This window comes from Quercus lobata, chromosome 9, assembly GCF_001633185.2.
Source record: "Quercus lobata isolate SW786 chromosome 9, ValleyOak3.0 Primary Assembly, whole genome shotgun sequence".
NCBI classification, from domain to species: domain Eukaryota; kingdom Viridiplantae; phylum Streptophyta; class Magnoliopsida; order Fagales; family Fagaceae; genus Quercus; species Quercus lobata.
The window spans coordinates 40,125,859-40,149,623 of NC_044912.1; the positions used below are offsets into that span (position 1 = coordinate 40,125,859).

Genomic DNA, 23,765 nt, shown 5'->3' on the forward strand with positions numbered 1-23,765 from the left:
ATCATGTGGGTGGTGGAGACGTCGAGCATCCTCCTCTGTGAACCCAATTACAGGGTTGTCGATGTATGCCACTTTTTGGGACTAAACTCGTCAGCTGGACATTTTAGACCATCCTGAGGTAGGTCTTACGTGCCTTTCTGGTGAAAACCAAAGGCTGTGGTGTCCCCTACAATCATCCTTATGCCTCCTAGGGGTGGCCTAGGACGCTTGTTTTCCCCCCTGGTGGTCTGCTCATTTGGTGGGTCTATCTTTTCCTTACTGACGAATTTTTGCAATTTTTCTTGTCTAATAAAGGCTTCTATCTGCTGCTTCAAGTCGTAACATTCAGACGTGTCGTGACTATGGTCACGATGGAAACGGCAGTACTTGTCTCTAGACCTCTTGCTGGGGTCTCCCTTCAGCTTGTCAACCCATGTCAAGGCTGCCTTGTCCTTGATCAATAGGTGTTGTTAATGGGGTGAAGCTTGTGAACCTCCCAGTGGGGGGTTTGGAACGCCTATCCTCTCATCGGTCTCCTATCCTTGTTGTCTTCCGTCCCCTATCCTACTATACATCTTCTTATCTTTCTCGCTTTTCAGGCTTCTCTTCTCGGGCAAGCAACGCATCTTCTGCGTTCGTGTACTTAGTAGCTTAGTAAATTATATCCGACATGGTTTTTGGGTCGTTTTTGTATAAGGAAAACAAAAACTTCCCCTTCCATAACCCATTGGTGAACGCAGCAACAAGTATTTTGTCATCAGCTTCATCTATCGAGAGGGCTTCCTTAATGAAATGGGTTATGTAGGATCTTAGCGTCTCCTCCTCTCGTTGCTTGATGCTCATCAGGCATGCAGTGGACTTTTTATACCTATGCGCCCCTATAAAGTGTGCGGCAAACTGCGCGTTCAACTCCTTGAAGGTATTGATGGAGTTGGGTGTCAACCCGCTGAACCATACCCTTGTAGGACCCTTCAGCGTGGTCGAGAAGGCTCAACACATGATTTCGTCTGCCACCCCTTGCAAGTGCATGAGGGTCTTGAATGAATCTAGGTGATCTAAAGGATCCTTTAACCCGTTATAGGCTTCTACTTGTGGCATATGGAACTTTAGCGGAAAGGGGAACGAAGTGACGGGTGCAGAAAAAGGCAAGTTCGTCCGGTGGACTAACTCGTCGAGATCACTTAACATCCATCCTTTGAGGGCGTTCATCATGAAGTCCATCCACTCCTTCATCATCTGCATCTCAACGGCTATGTGTTGTGGTGTTGTTTCTACGATGAATGGACAGCTGGTATCTTGTTGCTCTTATCTACTCGGAGCATTGCTGCCTTCTGGTCCTTTTCGGTCCCTCCTTTCAACGCTAGTGCCCTCTGGCCCTTCTCTATGACTGTTAGGCCTAGCATCCCTTTGGCACAGCTATTCCTCTAGGTTGTGGTTTTGCTTTGTAAGGCGTTCCACCACCACAGCTAGGGTTTGTACCTATCTTTCAAGAGCAGTAGTGTGTGGCTTCTCTCCGTTATTCTTGTTGGTTGCCATTGAGCGAGTGAGTACCATAAAACATTTTGTCTAGGAATTAGTGTTACTGTTTTCTCTTCCCTATAAAAGGCGCCAACTAATAATGTTGAAAATCGTCAATAAACTGCACAGTCCTCACGTGCTCTAGACAAAACCTGTGCAACAAAGAAAAAGAAAACCTTACAAAGCGTACCGGTGTGGTACTGGCCAAATACCATCTGAGAGTTAAGTTAGAGAATGTTCACAACTCTAGAGTGCCAAAGCTGGGATAAATTATGCGTACCTTGATTTCTGGGGGTTTTGGGTTTTAATAGTAGTGTAGAACCGACCTTGGTTGTCTTGGCAAAGAAGATGTTTCCTTGGCGAAGAAGATGTTTCCTTATAGGAAAGATCTTCATAAATACACGTATTTTACAGAATTCTTCCCATATAGAGATTTCGTTGATTAGGGTTAATCGTAAGGCGCAAGACGTTTTCCTTTGAGGTTTCTTAGAGACCAATTAGGCCACGTAGATGCCACATGGCTTTACTACCCGTATCCTTTGCATCCGTCTAATTTGAATTCGCCCACCATGAAGGGTCTGTCCGTTTTCCTTTCTCTCTGTCCAAGGCATAACCTATTACGCCCATTGTCTTGTCTGTCCTTTTCGACCAACCACTTCCTCAATACTGTCACCTATTGTTAACATTATTGAACGGATCCATCTACCTCAATTTTATCCTCTCCAATCTCCATCTAATTTAACACTCATAGATTTATTATGAGTGTTAAATTCTTTAAACTTGAGAACATATTATAATTAAATTTTATTTGATAATGTGAGAAAAGTACAAGTACTTGTGTCACTCTCATATTGCAAGTTAAAGAGTATACTTTTCTAGAGTCTCCATTTATTTTAATTAAAAAAAAAAAAAAAAACCCCTCTAAACAAATTTACTTGTACTTTTCTAATATTCTCAATATATATATATATGTGGGGCCTGATAATTTGCGGCCCAAGCTTACTCCTCGTTTGGGCCCAAGGCCCAGGCCGAGGAGAGCAGTCTTCCAAGGATGCCTAATGAAAAGCCCAAGAAGGGCACGAGGACCTGGCTGAGGACAGTCTTACGCTCGGCACCTCCCAAAACACTCGGGAAAAGAGGCAAACTCGGTACAGGGAAAGGGCAAGAGAAAAAGCTGCCAACACAGTAATACGGAATTCTGCATCTGACAAGCCCATACCCAAAACCATGCCCTTATGCTTTTTTAGCAACCCCCAACCACTCTAGGTATGGGATGACTAGACAGGCCTGTACCCCAAAAAAGTAATATTAACACGTGGACACAAAAAGGGGAAGGGAACACTGATATAAAAGGAGAAGGAAACAAAGCCAAAAGGGAGGGGGGGGGGAGCTTGAGTCTTAGAACTCTGGCTAATGGAAGGTTTAGTTAGTCCAGCCAAGCCCGCCCATGCAGTATTTCCCGTAGGAATTACGACTAAACCGTTCACCTGTGCCCAAGGTCATACCTTTCAAGCCCACTCTCTATAAATCATATTGTTGGGGCCTTCTATATGCGAGCCCAACGCCGTTCATGGGTCGTTAAAAATCATGCTCTTACAATTGGCGCCGTCTGTGGGGAGGTTTGTGTCTTGGCATAGGCGATGGTTTGAGACAGTACCCTTGTCATTTCTACCAGCCAGTTACAGTGTTCTAGCGTAAAGCTTCGTTAGGGGCTATGATTCTTGACTAGGGGCTACACTTTATAGCGTCAGCCACGCAGATGGTTCAAGGGGCTTGGCCGAGGATCTAATTCCCCTAAAGCCAAAGCCCCATAGATGAGAAAAACAAGTTACAAGTTTTGGACAGAACCAAGGCCTTGTATGGTCCTCGGACTCAAGCCTCTGGGGAAACCAACTACTTAGAAGAAAAACTACAAGTTTTGGACAGAACCAAGGTCTTGTATGGTCCTCGGACTCAAGCCTCTGGGGAAACCAACTACTTAGAAGAAAAATTACAAGTTTTGGACAGAACCAAGGCCTTGTATGGTCCTCGGACTCAAGCCTCTGGGGAAACCAACTACTTAGAAGAAAAACTACAAGTTTTGGACAGAACCAAGGCTTTGTATGGTCCTCGGACTCAAGCCTCTGGGGAAACCAACTACTTAGAAGAAAAACTACAAGTTTTGGACAGAACCATGGCCTTGTATGGTCCTCGAACTCAAGCCTTTGGGGAAACCAACTACTTAGAAGAAAAACTACAAGTTTTGGACAGAACCAAAGTCTTGTATGGTTCTCGGACTCAAGCCTCTGGGGAAACCAACTACTTAAGAGGAAAATCGCAAGGTCTAGACACAGCCGGGACGATATATGGCCCTAAGAGTCTACCCCAGATGAGAGCTATCCATTGATAGTTGGGTTAATTCCTAGCCCGACTGAAATCCGCGGCCTGCCCTTGGATCCTCGATACCAAGGGAATTGGTGCAACTGTTATAAGGCCAGGTGTTATTAAAACACGGCCAAAGCCCCACACTGCTCGGCAGCCCCCTCGGAGGGCATATTTAGTATTTATCGTTCTCGGACGATCGCTGGGCCTGCGTTATGGGGCATTAAGCCGTTATCTCGGTTAGTTTTCTGAGTTTAACTTACTGGGAATTATCGTTATTATACTTGATAACGTCTATAAATTCAGATTGGTAAGGTTCTGTTTCAAAATTTCCTACTCTAAATATCACTAAAGGAAAATACATACATAGCACACCCATTCACAAAGTAATTGCTGCCGAAAGGAAAAGTATTTAGAAAGGAATAAACTCATCTTTTATTAAGACAAAGAAATAGTACAGTGTACAATGAAAAGCTGGGATAAGCTTATACTAAAGCTAACTACGTAAGCGAAAAGAAAAGATACAAGAGAATGAAGAGAAAGCCGAAGAAGAAGTGCAGAGGAGAGGTTGGCTGCTGTTCCAAGATGTTGTCTAAGGAAACTATTCCTCAACACTTTTACATGCCCATAACTCAGGCAGCCAAAGAACCCAACTTGGGGCCTGCACCGTTGAAGAAAAGGTGCAGGGAACCTGACCCCAGGCTAGCACCGCTAGAAGAAAAGGTGCAGAGAGCCGGAAGTGGAGGAGCCTCCGTATAACCACGCCTGCGATAGAGTAGACAGCGCTGATGGCGGAAAACCTTACTTCTGACGCGTCAAGAATCTGACGTGACCAGTACCTGCTTCAGATTTTGGCTAAAAGAGAGAGAGATATCATCCCCATCTTACCAAAATGGAAGATCATCTTGAGTCTGTATCTACCTTGTCCAGACCACATCACCTTGAGCCTTGGAGGGACCCGGCGCCTCTGCGGCGGGTGTAGTTCCTTCACCCCTACACGTGCCTTAGGCATATTGCACTAAGGGTGGGAAGCTCTAAGTATGGAGACTCTGATTATGGCTAAAGGATTACGGTTGTGGAGAAAATTGAGGGGTTTGTATGTAAGAGGAGTAACCTCTTGTCCTACTTATTTAAAGGGAAAGGAGGAGATATTTAATTTACGCAGAGTTCCAAGGAACGCTACGGACAAGAAGGACTTGGCTCGGTCTCCAACGCCATCTGCAACCATAAAATTAAAAGATCCTCGTGAAGGCGCGTCTCGAGCACTGTAGTATCAAAGGATGCCGTATGACTAAAATTTAAAGGGGCGCCTCTTATAATTCGGTGCATCTTCTATGCAAATGGAAAGGCACAGACATCAATGAAGTACAGAACCTGAGTGAATCATGATGTGAGCCCAACATAACCAAAACCCTCCTCCCTAACTAGAGTCGGGCAGCAGGATTTTGAGGGGCTATTGTGGGGCCTGATAATTTGCGGCCCAAGCTTACTCCTCGTTTGGACCCAAGGCCCAGGCCGAGGAGAGCAGTCTTCCAAGGATGCCTAATGAAAAGCCCAAGAAGGGCACGAGGACCTGGCCGAGGACAGTCTTACGCTCGGCACCTCCCAAAACACCCGGGAAAAGAGGCAAACTCGGTACAGGGAAAGGGCAAGAGAAAAAGCCGCCAACACAGTAATACGAAATTCTGCATCTGACAAGCCCATACCCAAAACCATGCCCTTGTGCTTTTTCAGCAACCCCCAACCACTCTAGGTATGGGATGACTAGACAAGCCTGTACCCCAAAAAAGTAATATTAACACGTGGACACAAAAAGGGGAAGGGAACACTGATATAAAAGGAGAAGGAAACAAAGCCAAAAGGGGGGCGGGGGAGCTTGAGTCTTAGAACTCTGGCTAATGGACGGTTTAGTTAGTCCAGCCAAGCCTGCCCATGCAGTATTTCCCGTAGGAATTACGACTAAACCGCTCACCTGTGCCCAAGGCCATACCTTTCAAGCCCACTCTCTATAAATCATATTGTTGGGGCCTTTTATATGCGAGCCCAACGCCGTTCATGGGTTGTTAAAAATCGTGCTCTTACAATATATATATATATATATTTAAGTTACTTCTAGAATTCATTTTCTTTACGCGTTAAAGATGAGAATCTAGCAATAAAAAAAAAAAGAAAAAAAAAGTCATATTGTAGGTAAAAAATAAAATAAAAATTGTTGTGCTCCAATAATTTTGCTGGCTAGTCTTAAGCTTATCTGATCAAAGCATGATTTTGAGTTGGGTAGCTAAATTGTAGGTAAAAAAAAATCATATTGGAGAGCTTTTCGTGGATTTAATCTTAAAGTTAAATAAGAATTGAATCTGTCAAGTCAAACAACTAAATTCTGCTGTACCACTACCGTATCAAATTCTCATGTGTGCCTGTTATGTTTAGGAATAGCTATTTAACTTTTTGCTAAACAAATTTTGCTTCAAGTATTGTAAATAAAAGGTAAAATATAAATAAAATAAGTAGATAGTTCACTTGAGACTTATAAATAATAGATAGAATAAGTAATAAGTTGGCTTATAAGTGTATCCCAAATGGAAAGCATCATTTAAGAGCTAACTTATTTTGACATCAAATACAAGATGATATATAGCATCATAATATGGTTTAATTCAAGGTGCTGATGCTTGTTATTAATTATTATATCATCAGCTATAGATTTTAATTATATCTGCCTTATAATTACCACAAGATCTAAAGCAACAGTCATGTATTAGAGTGTTTTATTTTTTATTTTTTGGACTTAGAATAAGTAAGGGAAATTTGACAATTTGTACCCAAATTCTCTTTATGGGAGACCAAATAGTACTACTAGATTATAAAATTCTTGACAAAATGTATTAGAGGCATTGAACTAGGCATTTTGACACAAAACGCCTGTAATGGCCGGGGAAAGAAAATTGGTTGTTATTTCATTCACTAGGACTCATAAAGAATATAATATTTTGGCATATAGTTTGTGATTGAGATAAATGTAAAATAAGTCTAGAATCATAATTTGTTTGCACAATTATTGAAATGACAAATTCTTAATGGTAAACAATAAAAGAATGTCAATAATAAATCCAAATGAGAATCAAGAATAGCATGATAACTTAACTGTTGTAAATTAATCACATGCAAGATAGAGAAAGTGCGGTTTATTGTTAAAGTTGTTTGTGTGTACATATAATTAGTGGCACGTTTTTATACTTTTTCTATACATTAACTTCTATTAAAATCAAATCAACCACAAGATGTCAACTAATATTGTTGATAAAATCTTGTGAAGTTAGGGCATCCAAACTTAGCTTGAAACTTCATTGACCTACTGTTTTGTGTTTTTTTTTTTTTTTATTGGCAAAAGTGAAACACATATAACAACTATATGATACGGCTCCCTATATCATATATATCATTACTAGATTCCGTTTGATCATCTCATTATTATTATTATTATTATTTTTTATTTTTTATTTTTTTGAGTTTTTGTCCGAGGAACTGGCAAACAGCAAAGAAGACCCGTTAAAACTAAGCTAAATTTAGCATTTTTGTGAACTCTTTTCACGTCCACACACCTAAATTTTCGATCAGCTTCTGGTTTTGATTGATGGGTAAGAGCAATAAACAATCCATTGCCATCAAAGTCACGAAACCAACAATACCTATGCTAAAAACAGAATTCACTTCATTTTGCATTTTTTTTCTTATCGTCTCTAGATCATTGACACATTTATCCAAAACAGTCACAAGTTTTTGAACCATTTTCCTCTTCCTTCTCTAATCCTTACTTCTTTCAAATTCAAAGTAAGAAAGTGAAACGTGAATTGGTATGATTTTTAGGAATTTTTCAGGAAATGTAGATAACTTCAATTCAACATAGCATGGGTTGGTGATTTTTTTCCCTGCAGCAAGTTTCCTTATTAGAGGTGTGAAAATGGAATTCGCATTTGAAAAGAATGTTTCATTTCTTTCATACGACGTGCTTTATTACCATGATAAATGTTTCTTACTATTCAAAAAAAAAATTTTTTTTTAATATCTCTTTCAGATTTAAAACTTGATTTTTCGATTCCACATCTACCAAGAATATCCAACAAGAAGCTCACATTATAGTTCATACATAGAGTCAGCATATCTGAGAATTGAAATGTCCAACAACAAGATGAAAGGCCTTCTAAAAGGCCTAAGATACATTTCTCAAATATTTGGTGAGTAAAGTGTGATAGGATGTAGTAATTATGTTTATTTTTATTATATAACGTTGAATAAAAATCTTGTGTCCCATTCTGAATGTCCATCTTATACTTGGATTTTTTATTTATGATTTTCTTGTTGATACTTCAAAAAAATTGCCACATATTTGCAGATAATGAAAAAGAACCTGAAATGGAGATTGGTTTTCCCACAGATGTGAAGCATGTTGCCCATATAGGATGGGATGGTCCATCAGTACATTCTCCTAGCTGGGTAAAGTTTCTTAATTGTGTTTTATTATAGTTTTGATAAAGATTTTGATCAAATGTTGTAGAGGAACATCCAATTTTTTAAATCTTCTTCTTCCTCCTTAATTCAATAGTTGCTCACAAGGCTCATGTAATGTAAGGCCATATTCTGACATTGTGCAGATGAATGAATTTAAAGCACCACCAGGCTTTTCATCAGCACCATTAAGTCATCCAGGAGACAAGAAAGAGGAAACTGGAATCCAATGGGTCTCCGAAGGTATGTACAACAATACTTCATTTCTTCTATATTGCTTATAAAATTATAATACATGATGATGCTTTTGCTTGAATAATTTTGGAATAACATATTTCTGATTTATAGTGTTAATTTTTTAACCTTCTAAATTGAGGATGAGTACATTCAAGCTTCAATCTTATCACAATTTTCTTCAACTCTTCATTTATAAATGGCATTCCTATAATTGACATGTTACCATTTCCCATGTTGGTTGAGAAAATGTATGTACTTCCATGATCAAAGGTAAAAAAATAATATAAAAGTGAAACAAAATTTAGGCTCAGTTCCTTAGTGCAGTACATTGAATTCTCAAATTAATTTCAAACACATTAATTATGCATTTTGATTGGAATATAGATTCAACTAGAAGACCTGCACGGGCTCCAAATTCTCCGGCAAGGGACTTGCCAGAATTGCCTAGGTCGTCAAGACGCAGCGCATCATCAAGCATTGCTGTAACTGGATCCCCTAGCAGGGAAAAAACAGAAAAATCAAGACAATCAAGGAGGTCATCTAAAAGTTCCAAGGAATCAACTGATGCTACCCAACTGAACCGGCTACCCATCGAACCAGGCCTAGCAAGTGTGTCAAGCTTAGAGAGTGTGTCACCTGCACACAGCCTTCCAGACGTCCCTAAAAAGATCAGGAGGAAGAAATCTAAAGACTGTGGTGGTTCCACAAGATCATCAAGATTGAAACCCCCAGCTCCTGAGACATATCAATCTCCATTCTCGGATCCAGGACCTGGATCCGGATCAGTTTCCACATCAAGGAACAGTGAGCTTCGCCCAAACGCTTTTGAAGATGGAACACCAAAAGGATACGCAGGAATCTTTTGAACATTATTTTTCTGTACTTTATACTGGTAGATAGAACTATGCTTAGTTGAAACTAAACAGATTTTTTGTTTTTTGTTTTTTGTTTTTTTTTTTTTTTCATGGAGCCTTGTATGAGCCTTCTGCTGGAGATAATTCTCTTTTTTTTGTCTTTTTTCAGTCCTCTGTTAAATATATTACTGATTTATTCTTTTTGTATATATATATATATATATTTTTTTTTTTTTCTTTCATTTGTGATCATTTTCATAAAACATCTCTACTATTAGGATTTGGTAAAAGTATATTGGAGTAAATAGTTAATGAATGTAACAGTTACTTCCAACAGCAATGTCAAACCCAAGGGGAAAGCAAATGCAAAGAGTAAAGGAAAGGAATTGCATGCCAGTTTTCCAGTAGTGTTGTCCAACCACATTGATGGATACCCCCCAAAAAGTGTTGAATGCAAGCGAACCCATGTCAATTCCAATGCACTTTAGCTGCACCTCTTTTTATGATATTATCCATAGCAATCCAGGCTAGCTATCTTTGAATAAAGGCAGATCCACTTTTGTCTGTGTCTTCATCATTTCTTATCAATGTTGCCCAAAATCACACATAAGACAAAACCATGTTTTGGGGTTGCAACAGCCCACCTTTTTCTTTGGCCCCGACAAAAGAGAAAGGTAAAAAAATGCCTTTACCAACATACCCCCCAAGAAAATTATCATAACCATGCAGAAAATTTTTGAAAATTCGGATTAAAGGGATAATCTTGCAGAAAATTTTAGTAAAAATTTGGTCGTTTCCTAATTTCACCTTTCATAACAAATTTCACATTGTGAATTGGTCTACAATAAAGATGATGTAAATAATTGGTATCTAGTGTAAAAGTGATGTCCTACAAATCACGCTCCATCACATCAATAAGTTATGATAGAAAAATGGTGAAATTTGTCATGTTTGTACTTTGTAGGTTTTGTTATTAAAATTGGGTGAATAGACAGTTCCGTTTCAAATATATAATGAACAATTAAAATTATGAAAGACTCAAAGTGCACATTTATACGCTCAACATTAGACAAAAGTATAAACACAAAATTGGGTCTCCCGGAAAAAATAAAAGAATCAAAACACTAAAGATTGCATAATAGAAACCAAATTCACATAATGGAGTCAAAGATCCAAACAATTTTCAGATTAACATAAACAACCACGCTGATACTATATGCAATTCTCATTTCACTTGACAAAATACCATAATTACATAGCTATCATTGTCCCACTACAGACACTTTAAAACACCACCCAAAAATTCATTTTTTTTCTAGTAAGAGTACTATTAACCTGTTAAAACTTTGTCAGCCCTAATCTGTTGTCTTTTCTTTTAACACAATCCCCCCTAACCTAAGAATCCAACAAAGAAAAACAAAAAACTGAAAAACCCAACAAATATTATTATAAACACGTGAGGAACAACCTGCAATGAAGAACTACTAGCCACTTTGAAAAGAACAGGGTTAGGAATAACTGTAACTGGCTTGTTGCTGCACACCTTCAAATTCAATCCAACATATCCTTCATCACCACAAAGCTCTGGATTTCCCTCTAGCTTTAGCTTCTGACCAATTTTGAATTCAGAAAATGGGACTCTGCCACTCAAACTGTTGTTCTCCAAATTGATTTCATTCACAAACTTCAAAAGCCCAAATTCCACAGGCACAGTCCCTTCAAGCTTGTTGTTGTCAAGACCCAGGTAGCTCAAGTTTCTCAAATGCACCCCCATTGAAACTGGAATATTCCCAACAAGTCCCAGATTTGACAACCCTATTCCCAAAATACCCCCCAGCTTTTCCCATATTTCCGGAATCTGCCCTTCTAGTAAATTCCCACTCAAATACACTTCCTTCAATTTTGGCATCCCCGCTAAAAACAATGGAACCCCAAAATTGCCAAAACGGTTAAAACTCAAATCCAAAAACTCCAACCTCTGTAACCCACTTAAGCCATCTGGGATTTTACCATAAAACCCATTGAAACTCAAATCCAGCTTCAGAAGCTCAGTGAGATTACCCAAAGATTCAGGGACATATCCGTCAAAATGATTATGACTCAAATCAAGAACCTTGAGCTTCTTCGGAAAATTTAAGGTAACCCCGCCATTAAGCTGGTTTCTTGAAAGTGTGAGTTCTTCAAGATTGACCAAATCGCCAACCCAATCTGGGATTTCTCCGAAGATTCCATTCCCGGTCAGAACTGCCCTTCTCAGGTTGGTGTAATTACGGAAAATGCCACTGAGAGGTGCAACAAAAGATGGGTTGTCTATGAACACCAACTCTTCGAGAGTGGACATGAAACTCGGCGAAACGTTGGAGAAGAGCGAAACGCGTTTCGTGTCGTTGAAGCAATTGTAGAAGAAGAGCTTGCGGAGGTAGCCGAAGGAGGTGAAGAGTAGAGGACTGAGTGTGGAGTTTGAGGAGCAAGGTGGGTTTGGAGTGTAGTCCGAAACGTATCCGAAACTGAGCTGTGTGACGTGGACTGTTACTGTTGTATCGGTTTCGGAATCGGAATCGGAGGTGAAGTAGTCGCAAGCGACGCCGTGTGGGGCGGAGGAGCAGAGGTCGTCGGGGTAGAGTGAGCGCCAAGGAATGGTGGGGTTGATGGAGTCAAGGACATGGTACACAGCGTCTTGCTCGGCTGGGTCTAGCAATGGTTGCTGGTATGAAATAACAAGAAGAGACATAAGGGTTGAGAGGAAGACGATGATGAAACAGGAAAATGAATGGAACAGAGCCATTGGAGCTGTAAAGGGTTTTTTGGGGCTTGAGAGAGAGAGAGAGAGAATGAGAGGGAGTGGTTGGGTTGTGGAGATTTTGAAAGAGTGTAGTACTGAGTAATGAGTGAGACTTGGAATTGGTATTGTTTTGGCTGGCTCTAGGTAGTACTGAATTCTGATGTTTTTGTAGCACCTTATTTATACATGTTGAATTTACCAATGTGTGTTTGTTTTGTGGATCAGATTCAGTGGAGGAGAGAGTAGGGAGACCAAAAGACACCAAGTAATTTTTTCTTTTTTCTTTTTTCTTTTTGGTGATAATAATAATATTAAAATTTTAGATCCTAGATATGGTCATGTCAATATCACAACATGTCATGGTTATCATTAGGATTATTTCTTTCTTTTTCTTTTTTGTTTATTTGTAGTTCAATTTTTTTCTTTTTTCTTTTTTTAATTCAAAAGTGACTTGCAGACCAGGTATACAAATAGGTGTTGCAATGGTCATGACCCGTGTCAATATGTCATGTTCAATGTATCATTAGGATTTTTTTTCTTGTATTTCATTTTTTTTTAATTCCTAAGTATCTCACAGGCCTTGGTTGTTTGGTATCTTATTATAAGCTAAATTTTTATTTATTTATGTATTGCTTATGAGTCCTAAACTAATTTTTATCTTAACTTTATTTCAAATAATATAAGTTTTAATTTTTTAAAAATAAACTAACTTTTAACTTTTTTTTTTATCACATGTGCAAATAAGCTACCAAAAATAAATCATTTACAAACAGACAAATATACCAATAGAAGTTGCAATGCCTAGACCCCATGTGTTGGACTAATCATGTTTTATTGGCAACCTCCTCTCCTCCATCATCATAATATTAATTTTATTATATGAGTATAAAAAATATATATTAGTCAATTGAGTTTAGCTTCATTTTATTTTAGTCTATCTATGGACATAATTATTTTCACACCCAAATCACAACATGCTTAAGTATCAACATTTGGTTCGTATAAGCACTTATACATGAGATCAACGCTAGTATTTTTTTTTTTTTTTTTTTATGAGAGATTTTCAACCTATGGTTTTTTATCATCAAACTAAGACACCAATCAGTTTTTACTATAAGTGGAAATTGAACCCCATATCTTTTATTCAACCATTAGAAACTTTACCATTTGAGCTAACTGAAACTCACAGCACTAGTACTTAACTAAAAAGTAGATTAAAATGTATTAATTATAATCTAATCCTTAAGCACGCTATGAATTATGTTGTATAAATAGTAAGTGTGTTTTTAGAGTTTTGCTTTTTTTTATTATGTGTAAGAAAATTAGCTTCCATATATTAAGCGAATCATTTGAATATTTTGGCTATTTATATTTGAATATTTGTTGAAAAAAATCTATATATTCATATATTTTTGAAAAGATCAATAAAAATTTTAAGTGTGTGAGGTTAATAGAGATTATCGGCACTTTATATACAACAAAAGAAAGTTCAAAGACTTTAAATTACTTGACAATTTTTTTGTCACAACTCTGACGTGGTAAACTATGAATAGTTAACCATTACTTATATATAGACCTACCTTTTTTTCTTCACTAATCATATTCTATTACATTATAGTTGTGGTAAGAATTTGTGAAAAAAATTTGTATCTTATAATTTTTCCATAACAAAAACATTGAAACATTACGATTATTCTGTTTACATTAAAACCAAAATTTAACAAACTTCAAGCAAAGCTCAAAGAAATACCAGCTGAAGTTTTGGTAATCATAATGGGTGATACATCTGATTAGAAAAGCAAGAAGGGTAGAATAGACATTTTGGAGCAGACCGTTGAGCTTCACATTTTGCATGTTACACAAGGTGTCGCTTCAGAAGTCAGAACCAATATACCAGACTTCCCAGAGACCAATTCAGAGCTTTAATATGTTACACACATTTACCAAGGTTAAAACCCTCATAAACCTCGAACACATCCACCTAAATCAAGTGGATCTCCATCTGCCACGTAACCATATAACCCATAAATCCATTCGAACTTTAACTTTGGTAACAGAAACTGACTAGCAGCCGACAAGACAGAGAAACCTGCGGACAGAGAGAGCCGTGAGCCGACAGAGATGCGCCGCAGCCGCCGACTTCGTGTCCCAGTTGTCAGTGTCCTTTGAAAGCGACGTCTAACTGTCCTCAAAACCGAGTCTGATACGGATTGCGGATACGGACACGTTTCGAGTAAATAGTGGAGCGTTGGCTACACCTTGTGGATTGTACGGAAAATCGTTTCCGGAATTGACAGAGAGCATGCGAATTCCATTTCCGGGGGGGAGAGAGAGGAAGAAAAGTCATTTCGTTTGTAGCCAATCAGGGGGCTATTGCTCTAGTCCTTTGCTTTTTTATTTGTATCGTGGGTCCCATTATGGATTTTACACTAAAACTGAAAAGAATTTCTGTGTAACTTTTTTTTACCTATTGTTTGTTCTTGGAACGGAAACAATTTTTCCAACAAACACTGGGGATGGGGAAAGTTGGAGAACAGGATGCTGCTAAAGTTAACAGCATAAAAATACATTTAAACTGATAGGATTCACAATTCCATCACAGTTATTAATTTCTATGTTTGGAAATGATTTTAAAAAATCTCACACATCTATTTTAACAAAACTTCCATTCCATATTTATTGTAAATTGTAATAGATAACTTATTAAATCCAATTGAAGTGCACCCAATAAATAATATACCATAGGGCATATAGATTTTTTTTTTTTTTTGATGGAGCATAGGGTATATAGATAATCGATTATCTATGCCTATTTTAAAAGTTTTTTTTTTTAAGGAATTTCCTATTTATAAGTTGATATATAAGCTTTTAGGAGGAGCTTATAAATTAAATAATTAAAAAGCTCTTTGAGAGAATAGTGTTACAGGAGTTGTTATCCATGACTCTAATGGCCTTGTCATTGCTTCACTGTCACAAAATTTGATCCTCCCTAGTTCTATTGCTAAGGTTGAAACTTTAGCAGCAATGAGGAAGGCACTTGACTTTGAATTGCATCTAAAATTGGTATCTCCTTAGCTGTCCTAGAAGGTGACTCGAAGACCATCATTAAATATTTGAAGGATGCAAATGATTCTTCAGCCTCCTATCGGAAACTTGATTTCTGAAGCAAAATCAATTGCAAAATCCTTTATATATAATTAGTATGGCATGTGACATACATGCACTGCCATATGACTCATATGAGTGCCTAAGGGTGATTTTGAAACTCCGTGGTATATTGACCTCTGTAGCACCCTCTACAAAGAGGTAGTATTATTATATATATCCACTCTCTTACATGGAATAAACCCCACACTTATGGGACCCACCCTTTGTGAGAGGGTAGATACTTGATAAATTTTTTCCTCCAAAGGCCACTATTGCGACTAGGGCTTATCAAAGAATTTTTGAAAGACTTGCTCATATACCTGTTGAAGGCCAAAATTTCATAAGAAAGCCCATTCCATGAAAAGTAAAGAAGGCTCAATTCAAGCAGTAAGAAGAATCAACATTAAGGCCCTATTTATGTTAAGATTTCCAGCAAAAAAAGCCATTAAAAAATCCAGTGAAAGAACTGGGCCGGGATACCCAGAGGCTGCCAGAGGCCCGGGATCCTCGGGTAATGCAGCACAGCTAATGTGGGATTGAGACAGCTCAAGAGAAGTACCACGAAATACAAGAAATGAAGAACATATATGTCCTTCTCAAGTACCCAGTGGTGCAGTAAAGAATCAGAAAATAAAAAGCAAACATTCATGAACAAAAGAGTTGTATCACAAGGAACCAAGAATGAGAAAACCATAAGTAGAAGTGACTGGAAGGGAACTTCCAACCCAGCAGTAAAAGATTCCAACTATTTGAGAATAATGACAGTAAGGAAAGACAACCAAAAACTGAGTCTGAAAAGTAAGAAACCTTGAAAAAAGAGACATTGAAGGTCAGCTGTCCAAGGATGCTCCGGAATGGAAAGTCAGCAAGTGACTTTTAGAGAAACAGCACTAAAAAATGAAAACTATGAGAAAAAAGAAAAGAGACCAGCTCCTGTGCAATTGTCACAGCACGAGCTTTGAGGGGCAAAAGAGAGAAATCACTAGTACCTCGGAGCCCTAGAAAACACATTATAAAAGGAAGAGAAAACCCATGTTGAGAGGGGGGGATTTTCAGTAGGAAGAATATCATAACAAAGCCATTAGAACTCTGTAAAATTTAAGAAAAACAGAGGAACGTCTCCCGGTATCCTAGAAATAGTCATTATATCACATACTTGGATTCAAAAGGATTCAAACTTTACAGGTCTTAAAGGCTTGGATAGCCATCGAAGTCTGTAATTTTTTGAGCTTATTTGAACCTTGTATCACGTCTTAGTAAGCACATTTGTAATCCACAATTAAGAAAAATAATGAAATATCTCATATTGATTTGAGGATTTCTAACAATTACTTTGCAGATTTCTTTATTATATTATCTTCCTTTACTGCTTCTTGCTGCTCAATACATATATTCTTGCTTGTTAATTTTTCCTTTTACTCAGCCAAAAGCTGAGTCCTTTGCCCAAACAAAGCCACTCAGACTTGAGTTCCAAATCCCACAAGTCTTGTGCAAAAACACTAAGTCTGTGAGAATTGGAGCCAAGATCCTCGTGACTGAATCATTCTCATGAAATTCATTTACATATATGTATATGTATTAATATATATATCCTAATCTAAGAAATTAACAATTATTTGAAGATATGTGCATTGTATAGTTGTTCTTATGTAAGACCTATAGAGGTAAAAGGAAAAGACAAAACTTCATTGCATAACAAGCATGGAGAAAGATTGTGTTGTGCAGAGAATCAGTATTCTGGGTTCTTACAGGCCTAATACGCCCTAGGATCCCACAACAGTACTCCCTGGGGTACCAAGTGAAGGAATTCTTTAAAATATTTATACGATAAAAAATAAGTCTTAAATATTCTATTTCAATCTTTTTCTCATTGTGAATATTATGAATATCTATTTTACTTATTTTGTAAGAGTAAATGGTCATTTTGATGATACTTAAACACTTATAATGGTATTTCATTGCTTAGGAGGAATTACATTTTTGCCTTGAGGAGATTTATGTGACTTGCGCACAACCTGGTTCGTAATTAGCCCCCATTTAGCTGCAGTGAACCAAGCCCAGTCCACCAAACTACAACTATTTGGCCCAGGATCCTTAGGCCTGTGTGCTAAAGAAAAAAAGCACTCTCACAATACCATAATCAATACATTGGATTAACATGAAATTTTTTTAGTAGCATCGATATACTATATCATGAGAACTATCACATATAAATTTCGTGTCATTTGATGCTTGTTTGTGTGAGTTGATAGTAAACACCTATTATGACTTGAGTGCTTGATAAATTATTTGAATTTAGTTTAGTGATAGAATAAATATTTCTAAATAGATTAGTACTGTTATTTATTTGTATTCAAATTAATTCCTATGTTTTAGGATAAGATTGGCACCTATATTTTAGGATTTGTTGATGAGGTTATCTTATCTTTGACTATTTATGTACGTTGAATGCATTAATGAAAATTAAGCAGAAAATTAACCAAAAATTTCTATTCTCCCTTTCAAGTTCAGGAGGCTAGTTACCTCGAATTAACCAATCTATCTTTTAATTATCCCAATTCACAATATTTGATATTAGAGCCAACCACCACGTTGAGTAATTAGACGTACCTCATTGAGTATGAGATCAAATGAGTTGCGGTTTTATGGTTGAATCTCGAAGTGGGCAACCTAGAGGCTAGGTTAAAATAACTGATAAGTGAGTAAAGTCACCAAAAGAAAAGGGGCTACCATCAGGTTAGTGTCAATAGAATGAGCCATTGTGGACGTGACTATGGAGCATAGTGGTATGTGTTAAGGACATATTTTATATAATTAGCTAATCCTTTGACAAAACGGACTTTACTTGTAATTGAGTAGATCTAGGATGTGTTTAATACTTCAAGAAACATGTTGTTCAAGTCAAGTATTAAAGCCATGAAGATTGGACCAAGAAACAAGTGAAGAAGGACTGTTCATTAAAGTTGGACAAATTCCCGACAGCTCTCGACAAATAATATCTATCGAGGTTTAATGAGTCTCGACAGCTCTCGATAGATACTATCTATCGAGGTATCGACAGCTGCTTGACAGATATATCTATCGAGAATTACGAAATTCAAATTTCCAAATCTGATTTTTAGCCCATGCTTATGTATTTGTGTAGGGTTTTTTTTTTTTCTCACAACTCTAGACATATATAGGGCTTATTTTAAAGGCCGTCACATATGAGAATACAAGGAGAACACGTACAAAAGGTGACCGAGTGCCTTACTCTCTCTGAAAGAAGTTACTGTGTCTTTGCACCTTAGGGTTCTGTGACCAAGTGCTTCTTGATCTTCATTGTTGGTGAAGTGAAGAACTTTGCAGTCAACAATCTTCTTCAAGTTGGTGTGTTAGTCACATACTGGGAGCCATGCATCATTGGTTAGTCACATACTAGGATCCATGCAAAAATGGTGGCATTCATATATTGAAGAGTTTATAGTTTTTGAAGCAGTAGAAGCTTTCTATTGTAAATTCATCTACGGGGATTGTAGAGCCTAGGGATAAAGGTTTTGTACGAGATCTGAAACTTCTCTTTATTATAGTGGATTGCTTTTCGAGAAAGTTTCCCCCCAGGTTTTTTTACTGTGAAACTAATTTGTTTCATTGGTTTTTCTAAATCATCATATCTTGTCTTATTTAATTTTCTGTTGTGCATGATATTGACATGATATGGATGTCAGTTTGTTTTAACAAGATTTATTCATAATAAATCTAATTAACAATTTGGGTTTAAAACTTGTTAATTCTATCAACCAGTGTCTAAATTTTCCAACAAATGGTATCAAAGCAGGTACACTCTGATTGGATTAATTTCCTGTGTGTGATCCTTGACCCCCGTTGTCATGAAAGTTTTTTTGCAGGCTCTAGGTGAAAAAGTGTGGCAAGCTGTTGAAATTGACTGGACCAAGCCAAAGGAAGCGCTTGCCGATTGGGATGAAGTAATAATCAAAGCAGCAAATTTCAACAGTAGGGCTTTGAATGCTTTGTTTAATAGGGTAACCAATGAGGAATTCAAGAAAATATCATCCACGGAAGTTGCCAAGGAAGCATAGACCATTCTTAAGACCACCTATGAAGGTACTAGGGTAGTAAAAACTGTGAAGCTTCAAAGACTTACTAGTAGTTTTGAAGAAATAAGGATGGAGGAGGATGAGACATTTGATGAGTTTTATGCGAAACTCAAGGATATTGTGAATTCTGCTTTCAACCTTGTAGAATCTAGAGCAGAATCCAAAATTGTTAGGAAAATCCTTAGATCCTTACCTGAAAGATTCCATGCCAAGATCACTGCCATTGAAGAAGTGAAGGACATTGATCAAATTCCTTTGATTGAGCTTGTAGGGAACCTTTAAACCTATGAGATGGGATTAAGTTTAATGGAAAAAGGTGGAAAGAATATAAACTTCGCTCTTAAGGGTATAGAGGAAGAGATTGATGACTCTGAAGATGAAGATGAAGATGATGATGATGATGAGAATGAGGATCTAACTTTCATAGCTAATGAGATTATCAAGCTTCTTCAATTTAGGATAAGGACAAACCTCCTAGAAAATCTAAATCCTCTAGGAAGGGTAAGAGTGAGAAACCCTTTATACAGTGCCATGAGTGCAAAGGTTTTAGTCATATGAGGATAGAGTGCCCAAACTACCTTATGAAGGAAAAGACCAAGAATTCAAAAGATAAAGAGTTGGTTGCTACCTAGAGTGATACTGAGAATGACCCTTCTGATGAGTATGTGGATGAATGTGGTCATTTTATAGCTTTTACTGCCACAGCCAATAAGGTGATTGTGGAGAGTGTTAGTGACAGTGAGGATTCTTCTAATGATGAAGTACCCAATAAGATGACCTTCAGGAAGCCTATGATAAGCTATGCACTAAATTTATAAAATCTGAAAAGACTTCTCATCATTATAGAAAAGAGCTTAATGAGATAAAAACTGAAAAAGCGGATCTATTAGTCAAACTAGATGAGACTACAAGGTTGGTTGAGACTCTTGTTGTGGAGAACACTACATTATAAGAGAATGTCACGAATCTTGAGGTAGAGCTTAGTCAAGTTAGAACTCAAATAGAGAGGATGTCTAGTGCAAAGCTTGATGAGGTCTTGAGTGCTCAAAAACCTAGTTCTGATAAGACTGGCTTAGGATAGGTTGTATCCTCTGGCCCCTTCTCTTCCATGGCTTCTAGATCAAGGATTGCCTTTATGCCCGAATCTGAGAAAGGTGATAGAGGTATGAAATCCAAAACTGATTTGACTAATTCTAAATCCTTTGTTAGATCTCATGTTTGTCACCATTATGGTGTTTTTGGACAGATTCGTCCTAATTGCTTTAAGTTGTATCCTCAAAAGTAAGTGTCCAAACGGTCACAATTTTCCTCTCAAGGACCTACACCTTTGTTTGAAGAGGTATTAAAAACTTTGAGCTTTTTAACTCAATTTTAAGGGAATCCTAATTTCTCTATGTCCTTTAGTAGTCATATTAAGACACATGTCTTTTCATCTTCATGGCTAATAACTCATGCTGTGTGGGTGATAAAGGATCCTAGACTTAATTGTCTTTCTGTCTATCCTTTGCTTTAATTCTTTCTATTTAAAGTTGGACTTTCTTACTTGATTTTCTATCTTTTTGGAATCATGCTTCCATGCATATACTCTTGTTTTATGCTTTCTTTACTTTGTTTAACATGTTTTAATTTTTCATTTTCAATTTTGCTTTATTTTGTTTTTATAATTAAAAAAAATTGAAAAATCGGAAAAATACAAAAACAGTGTGTGTTTTGTGTACATTGGTACTTGTGTAACTTGGATGGCCATTGAATTAAAGTTTTCTAAACTTTATATCTTTTGTAGTTTAGATAAGCATCTCTATGCACAACTAAGCAAGTGAGTTTTGTGGCTCGTGTTTGTGATGAGTAAGATTAAGTAATCTCTTGTACTTAACACTCATATCACTCTTTTTGATGGGAAGAACTAGAAAATCCTAGGAGAAATATATAAATAATCATCTCGCCACTGTTACTCGCCAATCATGAAATGACATCTGTATGCTTCAGTATAGCAAAAGTGCAATGTCAAAAACTTGACATAATTGAATATTTCTTTTCTCTCTTTTATATGTCCATGCATGATTTGATCAAAAGAAAAATATGCAAAGAAAAATATGCAAAGAAAAATAAAAAGCAAAAAGACTCAAAATGCTTTATATATGATTGCAAGCATGTCTTCTAGAAGATGTGGGAGTTATAAGATGTACCTCAAAGATAATAGTCCCCTTCAAATAGTTATGATTGTGTGTGAGTTAAAGTGATTTTCTCATATCTCAAATTGTCATAACATGTAGATACTTGTGCAATCTTGCGATGTTTTTCACACACAACACGCAATAATCTTTACTACTTTTGATACATGTGCAGGTACAATGTGATTTGGCCATCATAAGGGATACATGTATTAATGTATGCTCACTAAACTATCTTGACTTGTTTTTGAAATATAAAATTGGTTAGACTTGTTTAGTGTGTGTGTGTGTGTATGTGTGTGTTTTGGATCTAATTGCTTTACATTTTTCTTGTTGAGAGATGTTTTTGAAAGTTTAACATGTTGTTTGGATTTTTGGTTGGGAAGCATGCTTGATTACATTCATGTCTGTATTTTTCTCTTCTTTGAAAAATTGTTTTTGCCCATCTCGACAGCTTCTTGATAGCTCTTAACATATTGCTATCTATTGAGCCCCTTTTTCTTATTGTCTTGATAGAAGTTAACTCAATCTCAATCTATTAAGCTTTCTAGACTTTTTCTCGATAGCTTCTCGACAAATTCTCAATCCATCAAGAAACTTTCTGTCTGGCTGATAGATCCTCGACAGATTCTTAATCTATCAAGGTTGGCTTCTGCTTGATAACTGCTCGACAGCTTCTCAATCTATCGAGATCCTCTTGCATGCATTGTTTTTCACATGTTTTGCATCTTTTTATTATCTTGTCATTCATAGCATCTTGTTTCATTACATTCATGCATTTATATAAATTCTTGATACCCCTTTGATCATCTTTGTTTCTCAGGTGAAGCTTTATAGCTTATTGTACCCTTTGTCAATCATGACAAAAAGGGAGAGAAAATGTGGTTTCTTTTTAAGATTCTACATGCTAGGAGGAGAAATATATGCCCTTGTAAGGGAGAGATGTGTTTCATCTTGTTAGGGGGAGTGTTTACCTCCTTGTTGTTTTAGGAGCTTCTTTTAGTTTCTTGTACACCGATCTTGTGACCATGTTTACATACATTGTGCATATCTTTGATATATATATATGATGATGTATGTCTTCTTCACTTACCTCTACATGTGTTGTTTCTTTTCTCTCTTTATACACATGTTTCTTTATTGTATGCAATCTTTTATTTTTATTTCATACTAAGATGCCTTGGTGAGTTTTGTTTAAAGTGTTTCAGAAATACAAGTTGTCAAAGTCTTCCATATAATAAACTCTCTTCTTGCAAAGTTTTTCAAGAGTTTGTGTTAGGGTATATTTTATTGTATTCAATAATTGATTATGAGTTTAGTGATTTATAACTTCTCTCATATGTTCATTTGTTTGTTGTGGTTTTGTCACAGATTACCAAAGGGAGAGATTGGTAAGGACATATTTTATGTGATTGGCTAATCTTTTGACAAAACGTACTTTACTTATAATTGGGTAGATCTAGGATGTGTTTAATACTTTAAGAAACATGTTGTTCAAGTTAAGTATTAAAACCATAAAGGTTGGACCAAAAAACAAGTAAAGAAGGATTGTTCATTAAAGTTAGACAGATTCCTGACAGCTCTCGACAGATAATATCTATCGAGATTTAATAAGTTTCGACAGATACTATCTATCGAGGTCTCGACAACTGCTTGACAAATGTATCTATCGAGAATTACGAAATTCAAATTTCTAGATTTGATTTTCGACCCATGCTTAGGTATTTATGTAGGTTTTTTTTTTTTTTTTTCCTCTCTCACAACCCTAGACATATATAATGCTTATTCTAAAGGCCGTCACATATACAAGGAAAACACATGCAAAAGGTGACCAAATGTCTTATTCTCTCTGAAAGAAGCTACTGCGTCTTTGTGCCTTTGTAAAAATGCACTCCCCCCTAGATCGAGGGTTTTACATGGAGTCACCACTTATTTAATTTAAAAGGAAAAACAAGAAAACCTTTAATGAAAAATACTTCTGTTGTATTAATGTATATGACAATTTACATCGAATTTTGTAACAAAAATTTACAATACTTTTTGTCCTAGATACAATCTAAGAAAAGTAAATTACATTGCTTTATTTCCTAGTTACATTCTAAAAGTAAAATTG

General features: G+C 36.9%; 2 protein-coding genes across 2 annotated transcripts; one reads left to right on the forward strand and one right to left on the reverse strand.

The window, feature by feature from the left end:
• Window positions 1-7,570: 7,570 nt before the first annotated feature.
• Window positions 7,571-9,614, forward strand: LOC115958919 (CRIB domain-containing protein RIC6-like). Its single transcript, XM_031077183.1, has 5 exons — window positions 7,571-7,811; window positions 7,934-8,093; window positions 8,252-8,352; window positions 8,511-8,607; window positions 8,986-9,614. Exons 2-5 carry the CDS (start codon window positions 8,033-8,035, stop codon window positions 9,465-9,467), a joined length of 741 nt encoding a protein of 246 aa, XP_030933043.1. The 5' UTR covers window positions 7,571-7,811; window positions 7,934-8,032; the 3' UTR covers window positions 9,468-9,614.
• Window positions 9,615-10,762: 1,148 nt separating this feature from the next.
• Window positions 10,763-12,425, reverse strand: LOC115960457 (piriformospora indica-insensitive protein 2). Its single transcript, XM_031079378.1, has one exon. It carries the CDS (start codon window positions 12,238-12,240, stop codon window positions 10,846-10,848), a length of 1,395 nt encoding a protein of 464 aa, XP_030935238.1. The 5' UTR covers window positions 12,241-12,425; the 3' UTR covers window positions 10,763-10,845.
• Between the last annotated feature and the right edge of the window lie 11,340 nt (window positions 12,426-23,765).